General features: G+C 38.8%; 1 protein-coding gene across 35 annotated transcripts in view; it reads right to left on the minus strand.

Moving 5' to 3' along the window:
* Positions 1–20,274, minus strand: part of LOC145721757 (uncharacterized) — a 283,701-nt gene that overhangs the window by 108,223 nt on the left and 155,204 nt on the right. For 33 of the 35 annotated variants that reach the window (XR_014145631.1, XR_014145637.1, XR_014145628.1 and 30 more), the window contains 2 exons: positions 15,532–15,592; positions 14,274–14,371 (listed from right to left, as the gene is read on the minus strand). Coding sequence is in view for 15 of the 35 variants with exons in the window: in XM_081821386.1 (XP_081677512.1) it covers positions 14,274–14,371; positions 15,532–15,592 (159 nt within the window). In the remaining 20 variants the exon portion in view is untranslated. Of the gene's footprint in view, positions 1–14,273; positions 14,372–15,531; positions 15,593–17,937; positions 18,028–20,274 lie in introns of all 35 variants that reach the window. The other 2 variants (XM_081821394.1, XM_081821395.1) reach the window with 1 other exon arrangement.

Consider the following 20,274-nt stretch of genomic DNA (forward strand, 5'->3'; position numbering starts at 1 on the left):
CACATTCTGCATGGAGCACTGGGTGTTATGCACAAACAATGAATCATGGAACACTTCATCTAAAACTAATGATGTAATGTATGGGGATTAACATAAGAATAATAAAAAAAAAAGACCTCTCAGAACTTAATAAAAAAAAAAAAGACAAAGAACCCAATTAAAAATGGGCAAGAGATCTGAACAGATATTTTTCCAAAGAAGATATGCAAATAGCCAATAAACACATGAAAGGATGCCCAGCATCATTAGTCATGAGAGAAATGCAAATCAAAATCATACTGAGAAAGCACTTCATACCCACAGGATGGTTATAAAGAAGTGAGATAATGAGAAGTGTTGTTGAGGATATGAAGAAATCAAAGCATCATATACTGTTACTGGGAATGTAAAATGGTATAGTCACTTTGGAAAACAGTCTGACAGTTTCTAAAAAAGTTAAACACAGTTATCATTTGACTCAAAAATTCCACTCCAGGTATATACCAAAGAGAAGAAACCATATCCACAAAAAATTTGCCCATGAATGCTCATACAAGCATTATTCATAATTGCCAAAAGGTAGAAACAGGGAAAATATCTGGCATATCCATACAATGGAATATATTTTGACAATAAAAATAAATGAAGTATCAGTATACACACCACAACATGAATGAACACTGAAAACATAATGCTAAATAAAAGTAGTCAATGACAAAGGACCACGTATTGTATAATTCCCTTTATATGATATGTCCAGAGTAGACAAATTTATAGAGACAGAAAGTAGAGTAATGGTTGCTTAGGGCTAGGAAGAATGAGGGTCGATGTGGGTGACAGCTAAAGGGTATGGGGTTTCATTCTGGGGTAATGAAAATATTCTAAAATAGATTATAGTTATAGTTGCACAACTGTGACTATACTAAAATTATTGACTTTTATATTTGAAATGGGTGAATGGTATGGTATGTCAATTATATCTCAATAACACTGTTACCAAAAAAACCCAGAAATATAAGGCCCTAAAAAATCTGAATGTAAAGGAATAAAAAATACATAAACACAAACAAAGAGAAAGGTAACATAGTTATACTAAAATCAGGCAAAGTAGATTTTAAAGCAAGATGTGTTACTAGAGATAAAAAAGGACATTTGACTGTGATAAAAATAATCAGCCTACTTGTTATCACAACTTTAATCTGTATGCAACCAGTAATACAGCTTCAAAATATATAAAAGAAACACTGATAAAAGTAGAAGGCAAAATAGACACTCCACATCAAAATGAGACTTTAACACACTTCTCTCAATAGCTGACATAACAAGCTTACACACATAATCAGGAAGAATATAAATAATTCAAATAGCACATTAACAAATTTACCAAACTGACATTAGAGAACACTATAACCAACAATGGAAGAAAATATTCTTTTCAAGTACACAATAGAACGCTTACCAAAGCTGTCTACGTGCCAGACCATAACGCAAGCATCAACAAATTTCAAAACCTGACATCACTTCTAGTATTTTCTCTGACCACAGTGAAATTAAAATAGATATTGTTCACAGAATCATAACTGGAAATTTCCAACTTACTGGAAATTAAGCATACACATCTAATTTTCACTTTGGTTCAAATAAGAATCACATTGGGAATTAGGAAATATTTTGAAGTAAGTGAAATGAAGATGTGACATTAAAATTATTAAGTTGCAGGGGCGCCTGGGTGGCTCAGTGGATAAGCGTCTGCCTTTGGCTCAGATCATGATCCCAGAGTCCTGGGATCAAGCCCTACATCGGGCTCCCCGCTCCGCGGGAGGCCCGTTCTCCCTCTCCCACTCCCTCTGCTTATGTTCCCTGTCTCGCTGTGCCTCTCTCTGTCAAGAAATAAATAAAAATCTTAAAAAAAAAAAATTATTAAGTTGCAGCAAAGGGAGTGCTTAGAATTTTAGCTTTCAATACACATTAAAAAAGAAGAAAGATTGAGATTTGGTGTTTTAATTTTCATCTCAAGAAAGTGAACAAGGTACAGCAAATCAAGCCCAAAGAAAGTAGACAGAGAGAAATTGCCTGCATCTTAAAAATGTCATAAGTATTAAGAAAAGAATAAATACAAAATATTTGGCTCAGTGCCAGAAACATAATTAACCTGCAATAATCATTAGTTATTGATTTTTATTGTTACCATAGGTACAAGAACTGGAAGACTCATCCATTTCTCTTCAAGGGTAACATCTTCATTGTAATAACTTCCTCCTTTTGAGGAGAAATCAGCTAGTGAAACTTCTGGTGGAAATTCCAGATGAGAATCTGGCTGGAGAGTGGGAAAGGGGCGAGTGGAGGTAACATTTATTGCGTTGTCCCAGGCATCAGACAATCTGTTAAGCATACCGCCTGCGTGCATTTTTTTCCCACCCTTGCAGGAACCTGGAGGGTAGAGATTAATGTACACATTCAACAGATTTGGCCACCTACACACATGTGGGAGAACATCTAATCCAAGTCCTACAGCTCATGAGGGCAGAGCTGGGATTTAGACAGCGATCAGCCTGAGCCTAAAGCCAGGCATGTGCCCATCCCACTGCATCATCCCAGGGACCCTTTATCTGTGGGGTCAATGAATGCTGGCTACATCAGGCTCTTCTCAGCTGCCTTCTCCTCCAGGTTCCAAACTGGGAACACAGTTTCTGTGCTTTCCTTCAAACCATGGAAGGGCTTAGCATAAATATTTGCATGAGCTTTGAAGTGATGCTGGCTCGGGACAATTTCCCTTCACTCCCCGCTCACCTCCCTGCACTCGAGGCACAGAGCTGGCTTCCGATGTGCAGGAGCGAGGCCGTGGGCGGGGCGGGGGCGGGCAAGCATCCTGCTGCCGGGGTTCGGGCAGTGACCTCATTGAGTTGATGAAGACATCAAGAGCCTTCTAAAGGAGTAAAACAGGGGCATCTGGGTGGCTCAGTGGGTTAAGTGTCTGCGTTGGGCTCAGGTCATGATCTCGAGGTTCTTGGATGGAGTCCCGCCTCGGGCTCCCTGCTCAGCGGGGAATCCGCTTCTCCCTCTCCCTCTGTGCTCGCTCTCTCACTCTCATTCTAGCTCTCTCTTAAATAAATAAATAAATAAATAAATAAATAAATAAATAAATAAATAAATAAATAAGTAAGTAAGTAAGTAAGTAAGTAAGTAAGTAAGTAAGTAGTGAAACTGGAGGGACTATTTCCTCAGGACCCGCTCTGGGCCGCTCGTGTGTGAGGTCTTACGTGAGCCGTGTCTGCAGCTCTGCCGCCTATAACCAGCCGGCCCCAGGACTTTCTACCGTTCTGCTCCTCAGTTTTCAGCTGGGGACAGGGGTGTTAAAGACAACCAAAGCTTGACCACCCGCAGCACACAGGGTGGGCACCCCAGCTGCCTCCCGTTATGGCTGCAGTGACCTCACTCTGATCCTGCAGACCCACCTGTGTTGGGGGAGGGTGTGAGGTCTAGGTCATCTACTCTTCTTTAAAAAAAAACATGTATTTATTTATTTGAGAGATAGAGAGGAGCGGCAGAGGGAGAGAGAATCTCAAGCCGACTCGCCCCTGAGCATGGAGCCTGACACAGGGCTTGATCCCAGGACCTGCCGGGAAACCAAGAATAGGCCTCACAACCGACTGAGCCACCTAGGCATCCCTGATCTACTGTCTTAATGCTAATTATAGTAGGTGTGATTTGGGGGCTGAAAAAAATTAATTCTCCCCTACCACACAATAATCATATATCCTCCAGACAGTTCTATGTGGCTTCTGGAGAGTCAAGCAGAAAAACTAGGGCGAACACCAATAAATGAGATACTGTATTTCTAATGCATTGCATTGCATTTCTATTGCATTGCATTCTATAGAAATGTGCTTGGTAAACTTGAACCTGAAGGAAGCTACACAGAATATGATTCAATTTTCCTTTTTCTGCATGGGAGAACTTATTCAGACCATATGGTAAAGTCATAGAAAAATAGATGCTTTAAACAGATATTTTTTGTCAGATTATTTAAAAGTTATTTCTCAAAATGTAGTATTTTAGAAAATTGGTCATGTCTAGGGGTGCCTGGGTGGCTCAGTCGGTTAAGCATCTGCCTTCAGCTCAGGTCATGATTCCAAGGTCCTGGGGTTGAGTCCCACATCGGGCTCCTTGCTCAGCAGGGAGCGTGCTTCACCCTCTGCCCGCCGCTCCCCCTGCTTGTGTTCTCTCTCTCTCTCAAATAAATAAATAAAATCTTTAAGAAAAAAAAAAGAAGAAAAGTGGTAATGTCTAATTTTATGTATAATTTAGTCTGTCAGACAAAAGAAAATAATAATCTTTTTCAGTCGAGAGATGTTTTGAGATCCAACCAAAACCAAACCAAAACAAAAATCAACCAAGACATAGTAATTAAGGGGGTTCCTGTACACTAGGATTGCTGCTGCCAAGTGGATCACCAAAGCCCTCAATTTCTGCTACTGGCATTTCTTAAATTCTCCCCAAAGTCAATATTTTTACAAAACAAGCATTTGCTTTTACTTTAAATAAATGTGTCAGAGACTTTAGACAGAAAGCTGAAAAGTTGATCTAAATTGATAAACTAACAGTTCCTTAATTACTGAAAGAAAATGTGGTGAAGCTTTATTTGCTTTTGCTAAATTTCTCGTCTTCAGGATAGAGCCAGCAAACAGATGATGCAAATACATTTACTCAACACATGGGAGAGAAGTGTCACTACTGATAACCAAAGGGAGAATTCCATCTGAACCACCAATGTTTACTGGGAAAATTTACACCCTTTGAACATGATCTAGTTTCTAGTAAATGTTCCTCTTTTAAATATGTGATAAAGTTGTTCCTGATCCCAGTATCTCTCTTTCAGAGATGTGATCTTTTGGAGGTTCCTGAGAGAAATGTAGAGAGAGGAATGTGGGGTTTGCTTACAAAGCACTAGGAATCTCTGTTCATATTGTGATGGACATTTGGATCTGCGGGAGCTAGGGCCTCAGTGTTTCTCAGCTAACTCAAAGTGGACAATCAGAATAGAATTTTTATGGGAGAGAAAAATTTCTCTTGTCATTGCAACATTTCTCAGTGCCATCCAACCTCCAGCCTCCTTATCTCACCAATTAACCACAATTATCTACGTCATGGAAAGTGAGCCACCTACTGTGACCTTTGCTCAAAGTCTCCCAGGGAAGTCTTCTATTTTTCTTTGTTAGCTGTTACCATTGATACATTTAATCTGATATCAAGCATCAAGTGATCAGGACAATCCACATACTAGTATTTCTCAAAATGTAGCCTAAATGCCACTTCTATCAGCATCACGTATGGTGTTCATTGTCAGTGCTAACCCCTGGGTCCCTGCCCCAGGCCCTATGGGGCATTGTAACATATACAATAATACTTATGGTGCTAAAATCGGATAACTGCTGATCTAGAGGAAAAGTGGAGGATTACTGATCCTTACTTACATCATTTGATAAGGAAGTGCAAGTTTCTAGAGGGAAATAATGCTGCTTTATCCTAGAGCGATGTTTACTTTGCTCATCTCATTTAACCAGTGTCTCCGTCTGTCCCAGCTGCTACAACAAAAGTCACCAGCTGAGTGGCTTATAAACAGAAATCTATTACTCACAGTCCTGAAGGTTGAAAGTCTGAAATCAGGGAGCCAGCATAGGTTTGGTGACAGCAGACTTCTCACATGGTGGAAGGGGCAGGGGAGCTCTCTTGGGTCCCTTTTATAAGAACATTAATCTCATTCATGAAGTCTCTGCCTAATTAGATGACCTAATCACTTCCCCAAAGCCCCCGCCTACCAAATACTATCCTATCGGGCATTAGGATTTCAACATATGAATTGGTGGGGGAGGGACACAAACATAGAGACCACAGCAACCAGAATTCCTTGGTCCTATCCAGGACCAACTGCAAACCCTTAACAGAAGTTCTGAGCGTCATTACATCACATCATTTTATTTTATTTTTTTTTAATTTTTTTTATTTTTTAAAGATTTTATTTATTTATTTGACAGAGAGAGAGAGCACAAGTAGGCAGAGCGGCAGACAGAGGGAGAGGGAGAAGCAGACTCCCCGCTGAGCAGGGAGCCCGATGTGGGGCTCGATCCCAGGACTCCGGGATCATGACCTGAGCCGAAAGCAGACGCTTAACCGACTGAGCCACCCAGGCGCCCCATCACATCATTTTAAAAAAAGGATTCAAGCATTCTTTTCTCTGACTTCAGACTAAAGTGGGTCCTTGGCTAATTGGACAGAGTATGTAATGAAGTGTTATCTACTTTTAACAGCTGATTCAACCGTTTTTAGTTAATTTGGTCAACACATATGACTTAGGGATTTTAGGCTCTGTTGATATAATATAGAAAAACAACCTATAGACTTTGTTACATATGACATTTGCCTAGTGAATTCAGAGGAAATTTTATTTTACTAATTGTTTTACTCTCTGAATAGACCTGTCAATCAGGTTCAGATGATTAACATGATATTCCTTTATAAATGGGGCCTGAGTTAATACTTGGCTTCTGGTTTCCCTAAATTATTTATTACCCAGTCAAAATACATGCATTAGGAAGTTTTAATATTGTTTGATGCCATCTCATCTGTGTTGTCAGAGTAAATAGGTCATTCATATTAAGAAATTGCATAATAACTATCTGAAGTTTCTTGTATGTCTTTTTAGTATCCCCTCTTGGTTTTACATTTAAGTAACTCCTAAAAAAATTAACTGACTAGGAAGCTTGCTTGTCTCTCTAAAATGGCCGTTTCAAATGGCTCCTATTTTTTTCATTTGCTTTCTTTCTTTTAAACTGTGTGTTGAGAACATTTAAGCTCTACTCTCAGAAAATTTCAAGTATATGCTACAGTTTTGTTAGGTGCAGTGGCCATGCTGTTACACATTAGCTTCTCAAAACATCAAAAACTAATGATGTAATGTATGGTGATTAACATAATACAATTAAAAAAACACATATTCACATTGTGATTGAAAGTTTGTACCTCTTGACCAGTGTTTACCCAGTTCCCCTGGTAACTAACCACCATTCTACTCTGTTTCTATGAGTTGACTTTTTAGATTCCACATGTGAGATCATACAGTATTTCTATTTCTCTGTCTGATTTATTTCACTTAGCATAATGCCCTCCAGATTTATTCATGTTGTCTCAAATGGCAGGATTTTCTTCTATTTATGTTAATGGACATTTGGGTTGTTCCCATGTCTTGGCTATATAAATAACACTGCAATAATCAGGGGGTGTCAAGTTAGGTTGTTTATTTGAGATCTTTCTTTCTTCTTAATGTAGAAATTTATCACTATAAACTTCCTTCTTACAACTGCTTTTGCTGGATCCTGTCTAGTCCCTGGGTAGATGGGACTGCCTCTAGTACCTTGTTCAGTAGGGTGGTGCTGGGACAAGAGTCTACCTCAGGGTCCACAATTAAGTCCTTAGACCGTGGACCTGATACCAGGTGTGCAGCAGATGTGGTTCCACCAGGCCCCTAGAAAGCTCCTGCTGGGTCACTGGGTAGGTCCTTGGGTGGGAAGGACTAGGCCTGGACTATGGCTGAGAGGTGCTGGAACTGAGTCCTATTGCTATTTCAGGGTCCACAGCCAAGATCATGTCTGCAGACCTTGCTCAGGAGACGTGAATGAGTGTGCCCCCCACTAGGTCCCTGGGTAGGTTGCACTGCTACCTTACTAGGACTGGAGTCAAGTATATGGTTGTTTTAGGATCTCCTGAGAGACAGACAGAAGTGCCTCCTGACAGGTCCCTGTGCCAGCAGGATTGTTTGTGGACTGCAGCTGGGAGGGGCTAGAGCTGAGTAGAAGGCCCTTTCAGAATCTCTGGATATGCAGATGGGAGTATCTCCTACTGGGTCCCTGGACTCAGAAGACTGCTTGCAGACTGTAGCTGGGAAGGGGCTGGACCTGAGTGTGGGGCTCTGTCAGCATTTGTGAGGGAGCAGACAGACATGTCTACTTTGGGATCCCTGTACCAGCAGACCTGCTTACAGACTGCAGCTGAGATGGGCCTGGAGTCATGAGCAGCCCCAGATTTTCTCCTGCCTGGTTCCTGTGTCAGTGGGTCCACCCACGAACTACAGCTGCGAGGGGCCTAGAGGATGTGGCCCCTTCAGGAGCTCTGAGGGTACATGGAAATGTTTCTTGCTGAGTCCCTGGGCCAGCAAGGTTGTTGATGGACTGTGGCTGGGAGGGTCTGAAGCCCAGTTATTGGGCGCTTTTAGAATCTACAGTCAGGCCAAGTTGGGTGGGCTTATCCCAAGGATCTCCCAGAGGGTAGCCAAGAAGGTCTGGAGTAGATTCCCAGGACACTTCAGGGTCCACAGCCAGGACTGAGGTCCTTCTGGGTCCCTTGGTATATGGAGCTGCTGACAGGATCAAGCCAAGCGATGCTGTAGCAGAGTCATCTGGGATACAGAGCTGTTTCCATTTCTGTGGCTGGGACCACAGTCAGTGACCCAGCCACCTAGGTGCAGTCCTGCCTTCGCAAAACATCTCTCTTCAGCCTTGGACTACGCAAGAGTTTCATAATCTCCTGCCTGGATCCAAAAGCTTCTACAAAGGCACTTTTGTCCGTGAGTGGCAGCCAAATTATTATTACTGAAGAGGAATACAAGCAGAGGACCTCTTATCCAGCCATCTTGCTGACCTTTTTTTTTTTTAAACAGCTTTATTGAGATATAATGTACATACCATACATTCAAATTTACAGTGTGTAATTCGTGGTTATCGGTATATTAATAGCATTGTGCAACTATCACCACAATCAAGTTTAGAATATTTTCTTTTTTTTAAGATTTTTTATTTATTTGAGAGAGAGAGGGAGAGAGCAAACATGAGCCGGGGGGGAGGGGCAGAGGGAGAAGCAGACTCCCCTCTGAGCAGGAAGCCTGATGCGGGGCTCAATCCCAGGGCAGCAAGATCATGACCTGAGCCGAAGGTAGCCACTTAACAGACTGAGCCACCTAGGCATCCCTAGAATATTTTCATCCCCCCAAAAAACTCCTACATCTCTTAAATATCACACTCCAATTCTCTATCCCCCACAGCTCTAGGCAATCACTAATCTCTCTTTGTCTCTTCTAGACATGCCTATTGTAATGCTTATTCTAGACATTTCCTATAAATGAAATCTTCCAATACGTTGTTGTTTGTGACTGGCTTCTTTCACTGAGCATCATGTTTCAGGATTCATCCATGTTATAGCATGTATAGCAACAGTCTCTGTCTTTTTATTGCTGAATCATACATCATTGAATCATATACCACATATTGGTTATCCACACATCAGTCGATGGACATTTGGGTTGTTTCCACCTTTTGGCTATTATGAATACCGCTTTTATGGTCATTTGTGAACAAGTTTCTGTATGAACAAATGGGGTAAATAGGCAAGCATTCACATTCTCATTACAGATAACTCAGGCTTAGAGAGAAATCTGATTATGAGTAAAAAAGAATTCAAATGGAAACACATTTTAAGTGAATAGGAAAAGTTCTCATTTTAAGGAAATCCTTAGGTGATTTCTTTTGTAACATTCCCTCAAGTTGAATTCTGGTAGATTTTTGTTTCCCATTTACTGCCAAATGTTTAGTTTGGCTGGAGGGTTGGGTCTATATGATATAGGAGAACAGTGAAAAAATAGCCATAGAAAATAGTTGTAATTCTGAAAATCCTGGATGCTAAGGCTTTTTATGTATGCAAACAATGGGTAACCATGGATTATCTCTGATGCCCCTAAATAGCCACCAGTTATGGAGGTTGCAGAAAAATACCACAGAAGCAAAGAGAGAGAGAACTTCAAAAAGAAAGGAATTCAACAGTGAAAAATTCTTCATTCTAGAAAAATCAAGGATGTTAGGGCTGAGAGAAGAACTTAGGAATTCACAGCTAATGCTCAAGAGATCAGCTTGAACTGATCTTGAATACTGTTTCAAATTTTTAAAAAATGGCGGGAGGAAGGAGAAGTAACAGTGGGAGCCCCTCTTTACGTTAGGGTGGCAATTTAAGAGTGCTTATTCTAAAGAAAGTCAGAAGTAACTAATATAAATAAAGAATTTTAATATGAAAGCAATACTTCATGAATTTCTCATATTGGAACTATGCTACACAGAATCTTGGCTGATTTCCTTCTAGGTTCAAGGAAGAACACAAATGTTTGTTGAAGAAGTCAGAGTATTCAGATGGCATTCAGAGAATTTTTTTTACCATGAAAAGACTTAGCAAATTGTCACATGATTGAAAAGATCCAAATATATCCCAGCACGATAGCACTTTTTCCACAGGAATGGAATGTTCTGACAGGCCCTCATTTTTAGACCTTCTAGGCTGTTTAAACTTAACATTGATTTCAGTAAAAGCCATCAATAAAAAATCCTGCAGGAATATCCCAGCTTTGAGGTGGTCCTAGGGAAGCAGTAGAATAGGGTGGTAAAAGCTATGAGCCCTCAGAGGGGAAACAGATCTAGCTTCTACTCCCAGGTCTTCTCCCTGGGACCTCAATGCATTTGCCGCATTTATAAAATAGGAATAACAACTGTGTCTACCTTGTATAGGTATCCAAATCAAATCTAAGCTGCTCAGATCACAAGAGCTACCTTTGATTGTTGGAATGAATACTAAGTTTCAAATTTTAAAAAAGCACAATAATTTTAAAGGATGCAATTTAAAGAAAAATATAATACGCTGCTGTGAGGCAGACAGACACAACAAATCTAAAACAAATCAAGTCAAAATCAAATTTAAAATATTCTCGCTTCCAGACTTTCACCCACTGCTACTTAGAAGGACAAATACCTTAAGTAAAGTGGAAATAAAGCTCAGTTATCTAAATGTGGATTAGTTCTGCTGTTTTCTGAGTCACCTCTCTCTGCACTCAGAGATACTGGCTCAGGGGAATGTAAACTAAATGACACAAAAAGACACAATTTAGGAGAATGCTTTTCTCCAATAAGAGAAACAAAAATCATTCAATTTGAACATAAACAATTCCTAGATCGAAGAGCTATTTGGGCAGCATGGGTAATGGAAACCGAGCAGGCCTGGGATTACAAGGGCAGGGATTCAGTCCTCGGTCTGCCAGAGCCTAGGCCAAGGTCACATGATATCTGTGAACCTTGGTTCCCTCATCTGTAAAATGGGGATGCGGGTGATAAAAATAGCTAGAGCTAAAAATTGAATAAGATTAAGGACATGAAGTAATTCAGTAAAGTGAAAAGTGTTATACAGGTGTTAACTATTATAATTAATTATTCTAACTGCTGGATCATATCAGCTACACTGACATACAACCATTCTGCTTCTGAAACACACACACACATACCCACACACACCTGAGAGTCTAAACCAGGGTGTCAGTCCAGGTCCTGTCTTCTCAAGTCACTTCAGCTCTTGGGGCCTTGGTTTCTCTTCATCCTAGTCTACTATGCACACTTATTGTGAGTTCTCATGAAATACAGACAAGAACACGCTTGGAAAACTGCAAAGTACTATATAAATGTGAGGCATAGTCATTAGCTGGGATTGTCAGCCAGAGTTGGCTTTACTGCAGGGGAATTAGAGAAAAGAGTTTCTATGTGAAAAGGAGACATTTTCATCCTTAGAAATTTTTTTTTTTTTTTCTAAATTGAAGTCATATGTACTAATTCAAGAAAACAGTTACTGGCAATTTATGTGAATGGAAAAGGGAAGATTAGGGCATCGATCTCTTCTTCAGGTCTTGGCAAAATGAAATTTAAAAGAATTTCGCCATCCTTCTTGTGTGGAACCACATTCAGCACCATGTTATAACATAACTGCAGTATTATCTTTCATGAGAACGAAAGGTAGCCAGACCATTTTAAAGCAGCTTTTGTGAAAAGAATCAGCCAAGAAAAAATAATACACATCTACGTGATACTTGAAATGATTTTTTTTCCACTGTATTATACTATCCAGGGGCCCAAAAAGGTAAAGAAGGGGTTTTCCCAACTCTTCTGTTATTTGGGCTTTAAGTAGAACATATTGAGAAGCAATAACTTTAAAAAATGAGTTCTTAGAAATACACATGAAGAAATAAGTGGCCATAAAATCTAAACACAGTAGAATAAAATAATAAGCTTCGTATAGTCCTGCATTCTAAATAAATACTGTAATAACTACACTCATTTTTCTTTCATCTTTTGATTTCCTTTCATTTTCTTATGGAGCTTCTTGGTACTAAAATGACAATCCTGCCTCAGTAAGAACTTTTACAATTATCCTCAATGTTTATCCTGCTTGGTTTCTGTCAAATAGTACCTGGTTTTCAAATTTAGCTTTAAATTTTTTTTTACTGATTTATACTTTTTAAAACCCTCTTTACTAGTACGTGTTGTGTGTCCCCTTTGTTTTGTATCCCATCATGAGATCTAAGGTCATTTTTGAATAGACAAATTACTTCATACCCTCGATGAATGTTATCACCATACACTATATTAAAATTATTCCATAATTGACAAACACCAGTGCTTTCACTTAATGGGACTAAAGAAAAGCATGAACACATACACATACACACATATAAAAGCACAAGTCTCTCTATGAATATGATCCCAGAATTCAGGGGGTAAACAGGCGGGTGCATTATACTTGCAGTTACCAAGGCAATTGCAGCAGTTTTGTTATGGAAAGGCTTATTAAACTTTAAGGGCCATCTGGAGAGAGCCCCTGACAAAGCATTAACGAAAGACAGAACTGAAGGCATGTCAGTCATTGTACATGCATATTCAGCTAGGCAACCATAACTTTACAAAAAGGAACGAGATAAGACTATGCCTGCTTAGAATAACCAGAATTTTTAGGATAATTATTCATTGTGATGAGACAAAAACATTTATAAACAAAAAGCAAAAGCCAGTCTTGTTGCCTCATTAAAATTAGTATATTTCAAATTTTAAAAGAAAACACCAGAATATTTTTATTTCTGAAGCTTTAAACTAAAAAATATTTTTAGAGGAAAGTTTTAATTTTGTATCTTTGTAGATGAAGCAGGACATTCCAATAGCATGATGTATGATGACTGAATTTCTGATGAGTTGTTTTAATTCAGTTAAAAGCATCATCAATAATCTGGTAAATACGAGAGACCAGGTCAAGTACCAAAGGATGTACAAATATGAATAAGTGTATTATTTGCCCTCCAGAAGTTTATAAATGCAGAGACTATTTCATTATCTGTGTGAATTCTCAGATTCTCAAAAGACATATACAAATATTTCGCTGCTTTTCTTTGAGCCCAACTATTTTTTTTTTTTTTTAGTGTTTCTATTTTTTTGTTGTTGTTTTCATTCTGACTTGTTTGGAAATAAAACACCATCATTGCCACTACCATCACTAACACATCACCCCCATGTCTAAGGTTTATATTAATAAATACCCAAGATTCACCCAATTTGAATTTAGTCTTCAATGACCTAATTGCATTATCACCTCAGAGCATAGCAGTAAGTAAGAACCAAACACTATTCACAGGAGTGAAGGTCACCACCACTAATCCCAACTCACTTTGTTTGTTATTTATAGCATAAACTGGGCATGATAACTGAATTATAGTCCTGCCTGTTTCTCCCCAAATTATATGCCTTGGAATGCTGGTCTCGAGATACGCTTATCTCCTAAAAACCATTCTTTGGGCAATGCTGTATCCATATTTCTTTTTTTTTTTTTAAGTTTCATAGGGTTCTTAGCATGTTAAAGGCTCCTGCAATAATCATTTATCTTTGCTTAAACTTTTGCTCCCTGAATTTATTTGACCCAGCAACTCCCTGCTCCCACCTTGCCCATTTAAGAACAGCTATGCATATCCCTCAGAACTAATATTTTCAGGAAGAAACTTTGAGAAATATTATTGTTGACTGACAAGGGATCTAACTGGAGAGCCCTCAGATAGGACATTTTTTTCTCTGCTGTGCCCATGGTTGTTCAAGGCACTTGCATGGTAGAGATATAACCTGAAAGAATGAAAATGTTAAGCTATTCGTTTGTATAAAAAGCTCTAAATGAGGAAGAGTTTAACTGTTCTTTTGACCCCAGATATCCCACTATCAAAATCAACCACTGGTAAATTGTCCCTCAGTAAGGAAACCATTGACACAGCATATTAAAATAAATAACCACCCAATAATGCATAATTTGGAGCTACTAGGCAAAAGCTACAGGCATTAAATAAATTTTAGCTTGCTTGGGGCTAAAATTGCTTCTAAGTTTTTGCATTAGAAAATCCTCCTTACCTCGGGTGCTGAGTTTCTGGCCCAGTGGGGTCGCTGGCCACCTGCTCATGTATGCTCTCTGTTTGCACAAGGTGGTGGAAATTCCTTGGGTAAAGAATCTACATTATGGAGAAAGGAAATTGTATAAAATTTCTGCCAAAATAGTTCTTTCTCTTGATTTTTTTTTATTTCATTTCCCTCTTCTTCTGCCACTAGACTCTGCCTGGCATGATACATATTTGTAGCATTGAAACCCTGGCAAATACTGTTAAAAGAATTAAGTGATGCACAATTATGTGGAAACAAAACAAAACAAAAACAAAACAGGAGCCAGACCAACATTCCCAATATTCAGAAGCAGATGCAAAGGAAGGCTGGATGTGTATACATCAGGTCTGCACCAGTTAAGGAAACAAGAGACTTAGCTTATTTACTTCTTTAACTCAAAACTCTAAAGAAGCCAAATCAGCACCCCTGTCTGACTTAGCTGTTTTTGCTACATTTATAATAGACATATTTGGCATCTAATAGGTTCCCTTCATGTCTGTCACCAAAGGTACTAGAAATAAGCCTATGGGACTGGCCTTTAATGTAGAAAAGCCAAGATAATGCCCAAGTAATAAAAACAGGATCAGTGCTTGTCAAGCCTCTGGACAATTAAATGCTAAGCTTTCTCCCCTGTACTGCCCCATCTAAGAAAATAAATTTAAAATGGGGAAGAAGCAGTTTCTATTGAAAGGCTAAGGAAGACCAGTTGCATTAGCTTAAGAGGCCCACACAAGAGCTTAGGAAACTATTATGAGTGACATATGAGAGCCGCGTGGACAAAGAAAACAGTGAGCCTCCGAATGCCCCGCTGCTTCTCTCTGGATGTCTTTAATTGGCAAAGACAGTTCAAGGACCTTCTTATCCCCCCAGCTAGGGGACAGCAAATCCCAAGTGCCATCTCTGGGAGGCAGCTGGTAGATACCACAGCTACAACTCCAGCATAAAAATACCCTTGTGCTAACCTACTCAGGCATTGCCCAAGCAACTCTCCTGGACAGCTGTGTCTAAGAATCACCTTGCTGCTTCTTAGAAGGGGTTGTAAGAGCACATCACAGCCAGGACTATAATTTTAAAAATTTGTTGTATCTCTCTCTCTCCTCTCTCCTCTATCTAGGTATATATGAAGCTAAGCTCTCTGGCCACTAACAGATTTAAGGAATGTCCAGGAAACACGGTGACGCAATTCCCATGCTGGTTGTTTCCTGATGACATGTAGGAATAAAAGGCCTACCTGAGATCTTTTCCTCTCTTCATCACAGAAGAAGTGATTTCTTGAAAGCCTGATCCTTTCCCTAGGAGAGAGAAACAAATTTAAACTCTGTGAGCAGGGAAGGCCTTTCCTATATCCTGTGCTCAAATACCATCTGCAGGTGCAGAATCATGAAGTTTAGGGGGAGAGGACTTCAAGACGGCCACCATCAGAGCAGGGACTTCGCTTTAGCAAATAGCCCAAATCATCAAAGAATGGAATCAACTTACCGATTCTACTACTGAGCATAGCCCTCCATATGGATAATATGCAGATACTTTTTGTTCCTGATAACACTAAATGTCTGCAAGCAATCTCCTCTCTTACCAAATATTTGATTAGGTGAAAATTCCTCTGGGGTTCACCTAATCATTTGCAATCACTGCATTAGTTATGAAACAAAGCTAAATTTCATTAAAAGGATCCTCTGACAATCAGGTCAGGAAAAGTATCACGTTTTATTTTGATTTTCTAAATCAAATGCTCTCTTAAAACATATACCTATATTTTTTATTTACCATAGACTTGTGCAGAAACAATACAGACTTGGTGTATTTCCCCTTTAAACATGTGTTTGAATTAGATTGGGGCTTGAGGTCTCCAGAAGAGTCAAGTAGGGTTATTTTCTTTTAGAAAGACGAATAATTCAAGAGCTGTCTATCTGAATAAATTTTGACTTGATTTTGACTTCTACATCTTGATTTTGACTTCTACACATGTGTAGAAGTCAAAAATCCTGTTGGTAATTCTTTCCTACCCTACCTCAAAAACAGAGTTCCATTGATATAACTCAACAAAAACTTCAATGAACTGGAGCAGAATGGTGTTTTTCACGCCCTATTTCGAAGCTCAGTATGAATAGCCACTGGATTTTCCTTCTCACAGTCTTATTCAACATTTGTATTGTTTTGGGGGACTCTCTTACTACTGCCTTTTTGTTTTTTCTCACTTAAATTTTAAAAATTCACTGTAAGATAACATGTTTGATATTTTAAGTGGTTAAAACTAGCTACAGAAGTATAGTTTAATGTGCTGAAGGAAAAAGGAAGAAATTAGTTGCCATGGAAGTAATCTCTAATCCACTGAGAATTTTAATCCTTTTAATGAAAACACTAGAAAATTTAAATGCTTCATAAACACAACTATTTGATCATTTAATAGGCTCTTATTACCTAACTAACAGCATTTCCTTAAAACACAACTAGTCAAATTGGTAGGTGAGGACATCCTTATTCCCTTCCACCTGAGGCAGTGTATACATTTAAATAAGATGAAGTCTTTGGGAGGGAGGGTTTGCCTAAGGCAAAAATGGACGACAGGAACAACAACAACAAAAAAGGTCCAAATAACCTATGTTAGTAAAGCTGATACTTGATACTTGTATTACATTCATTAGATCACATAATCGTCACAATTCTTTAAGATAAAATAATTATTGTCTCTACTTTACAACTGAGGAAACCAGAGCTAGAAGAAATTAAATAAACAATGGATTACAAAAAATATAAATAATTATTGCTTCAATTATATTACCAAGAACTGATGTTCTTAAAAGGAAATGCAAGGAGGTCAATGTCTCCCATCAATCTGTGAGCTTTCAAAAAAGACAATCCAATTAAACTTTCAGTTTAACAAAATGTTTAAATAGCTACTAATTAAATCTTCTATTGGGATAATTACTTAATTTTGTTTCATTGGCCAATCTAGTCAGCTTTTAGGGGCCAGTTCTCAAAGATGGAAGTCGAATAAAAATTTTCAGGATACTGGCCTACTGAGATTTCTTTTTTAAATAAAAACTTGTTTCCTATTATACAAAATGAATATTACATTCCTGAAAAGTATGGCATTATGGAAAGCTGATTTAGAATAGATGACATTCAGAAAGTATACGAAACTTAGTTTCCTAAGTTTTAGAGAAAAATGTAAACTAAAATATAACATGCCTTCAGCTCTGCTGTTCTTAACTTCAACCAAAGGTCCAAAGGCTGAAGTCTGGAAAGCAATCAAATGGGACTGTACTCCAGATAATAAACAAAGATTATTTATTGGTGAAATTTATATGATTACATCTTAATTTTATACTTGATTTCATCATTTCTTTTAGATTTTTTAATACTGTCCAAACTTCAATGATTTGGGCCAACTTTTTATTGTTTTAGTCATTTTCTCACTGTAGTGTGTGTACTTCTTTGCAATCTCCTTTCTGAATGCATGGCCATTATTATGGTCTGATTGCCATTCTCAAACATTAATTTATTTGAAGTTAACTATGCTTAAGACATTTATTTTCTATTTCACATTTCAAAAGAGCAAAGGGAAAATATGACTGGAAATTCATAAACATGACTTTCACAGAACTAAAAAATCCCCAAAGAAACTTTATCTCACCCGTACTAGCCTCTGCCATTCATTAAGTGCCTCGATCTTTCCTTATTCCTGAGTAGCATTTGGTCCGTAATCTTAACCTGCACTTAATTCCTGTTATAACAGTTGAATTATCATGTCAATAAATTGCCAGTGACAAATATGGCTAATCCCACTGCTCTGTTTCCTTCACTATTAGGAATTGCTATGAACAATTAAGATAGTTACTTCCTACTCTAATTGTACTGCTTCTGATCCATAATGGATAGATCTGAAAAAAATCTCTAAGGTGATTTAGGAAAATGTGACATATTTTCAAATGAGTGATTTACTAAATAACCTGACCTCACAAAATGAGTACAGATGACTCCTAGGAATGACCTAAGGGGACCCTACTCTGTTTATTTTCCAAGTCAATTTACTGTAAGACTACTGTCTATTTCCTCAGGAAATGAACCTTGGTAAATAACTGAACTGGCTGATAGCCAAGGTGTTAATCCTTTAAGCAGGGATTTTATTGAATGAAACTCTGTCTAAATTGCACCATTACACTTTTTTTGCTTATTTATTATTGAAGTACAGTTGACACACAATGTTACATTAGTTTCAGGAGTACAACACAGTGATTGGACAACCCTATACATTGTGCTGTGCTCACAACTGTAGCTATTATCTGTCACCATACAAGTCTATTACAACACCACTGACTATATTCCCTATGCTGTACCTCATTCATTCCATAACTAGAAGCCTGTACCTCCCACTCCCCTTCACCCATTTTGCTCATCCTCCACCCCCTTCTCCTCTATTTATTTTTTTAAATTTTATTTTATTATGTTAGTCACCATACAATACATCATTAGTTTTTGATGTAGTGATCCACGATTCATTGTTTTTGTATAACACCCAGTGTTCCATGCAGTACATGCCCTCCTTAATACCCATCACCAGGCTAACCCATCACCCCACCCCACCCCACCCCCTCTAAAACCCTCAGTTAGTTTCTCAGAGTCCATAGTCTCTCATGGTTCATCTTTCCCTCCAATTCCCCCCCCATTTTTCCCTTCCTTCTCCTAATGTCCTCCATGCTCTTCCTTATGTTCCACAAATAAGTGAAACCATATGATAATTGACTTTCTCTGCTTGACTTATTTCACTTAGCATAATCTCCTCCAGTCCCATCCATGTTGATGTAAAAGTTGGGTATTCATCCTTTCTGATGGCTGAGTAATATTCCATTGTATATATGGACCACATCTTTATCCATTCATCTGTTGAAGGGCATCTTGGCTCTTTCCACAATTTGGCTATTGCAGACATTGCTGCTATGAACATTGGGGTGCATATGGCCCTTCTTTTCACTACATCTGTGTCTTTGGGGTAAATACCCAGGAGTGCAATTGCTGGGTCATAGGGAAGCTCTATTTTTAAATTTTTGAGGAACCTCCACATTGTTCTCCAAAGTGGCTGTACCAACTTGCATTCCCACCAACAGTGTAAAAGGGTTCCCCTTTCTCCACAACCTCTCCAACATTTGTTGTTTCTTGCCCTGTCAATTTTTGCCTTCTCTGCTCTTTTAAACAGAAGATGGTGACCATAACTTAACCTTTTCTTGGTGGCTTGGAATGAGGATAAGAGCCTCAGTTTTTGTGACAGAATGATGGGAAACTGCTTTGGAAAAATAGGAAGAGAATTGAATTTGGATTCAGGAGCCCTAACTGACTTTTCTGATTATGATACTTTCTAGCTGCATGATTTTGGACTTATGTCTGTGTTTTAGTTTCTTTCCCTGAAAATTAAGGTCAGTGACATCTCCTTGGGCTGCTGTGTGAACAAATGAAATGATCTGTGTAAAGCCACCCACTACTAAGCATTTACAATATGTTGTTGTATTTGAATATTTAAATGTGGTTGTCTCCATTCTGAACTTCCCCCTTGGGGTAGGACCCTTGGCTCTCACCTAGAGATGCATTAGACCCGTGCAACTGTGGGACCTCTGTGCAGTGGTGCTCAGCTGGCTCCCCAGCCAGAATGAACCCATGCCATGCTGAAGATCTGGCTATGCTTCTCTCCTATACTTTTTCATCTTCCCCAAACCATTCTTATCACAGCTGTCAACAGCCTTCAACTTGCTCCCATCAATCAAGATATCATCCATTATTTCTCCATCACTAACCGAGTGACACTTGAGACAACTTTCCCTTACACTGAGTGCTTTTAGGTGTGAAAGATGAGTGATTATCTCTATTTCAAGACTGGAAGAGTGTGTCAAGAACTCACTCCAAATTGTGTCAATCCTTCATTATCCAGAGCAGATGATCTTACAGATACGTGAGCGATTTTTCTTGAAGCTTCTCTGAA

Source organism: Leptonychotes weddellii, chromosome 5, assembly GCF_054177405.1.
Source record: "Leptonychotes weddellii isolate Sample4059 chromosome 5, ASM5417740v2, whole genome shotgun sequence".
In the NCBI taxonomy this organism is placed as follows: domain Eukaryota; kingdom Metazoa; phylum Chordata; class Mammalia; order Carnivora; family Phocidae; genus Leptonychotes; species Leptonychotes weddellii.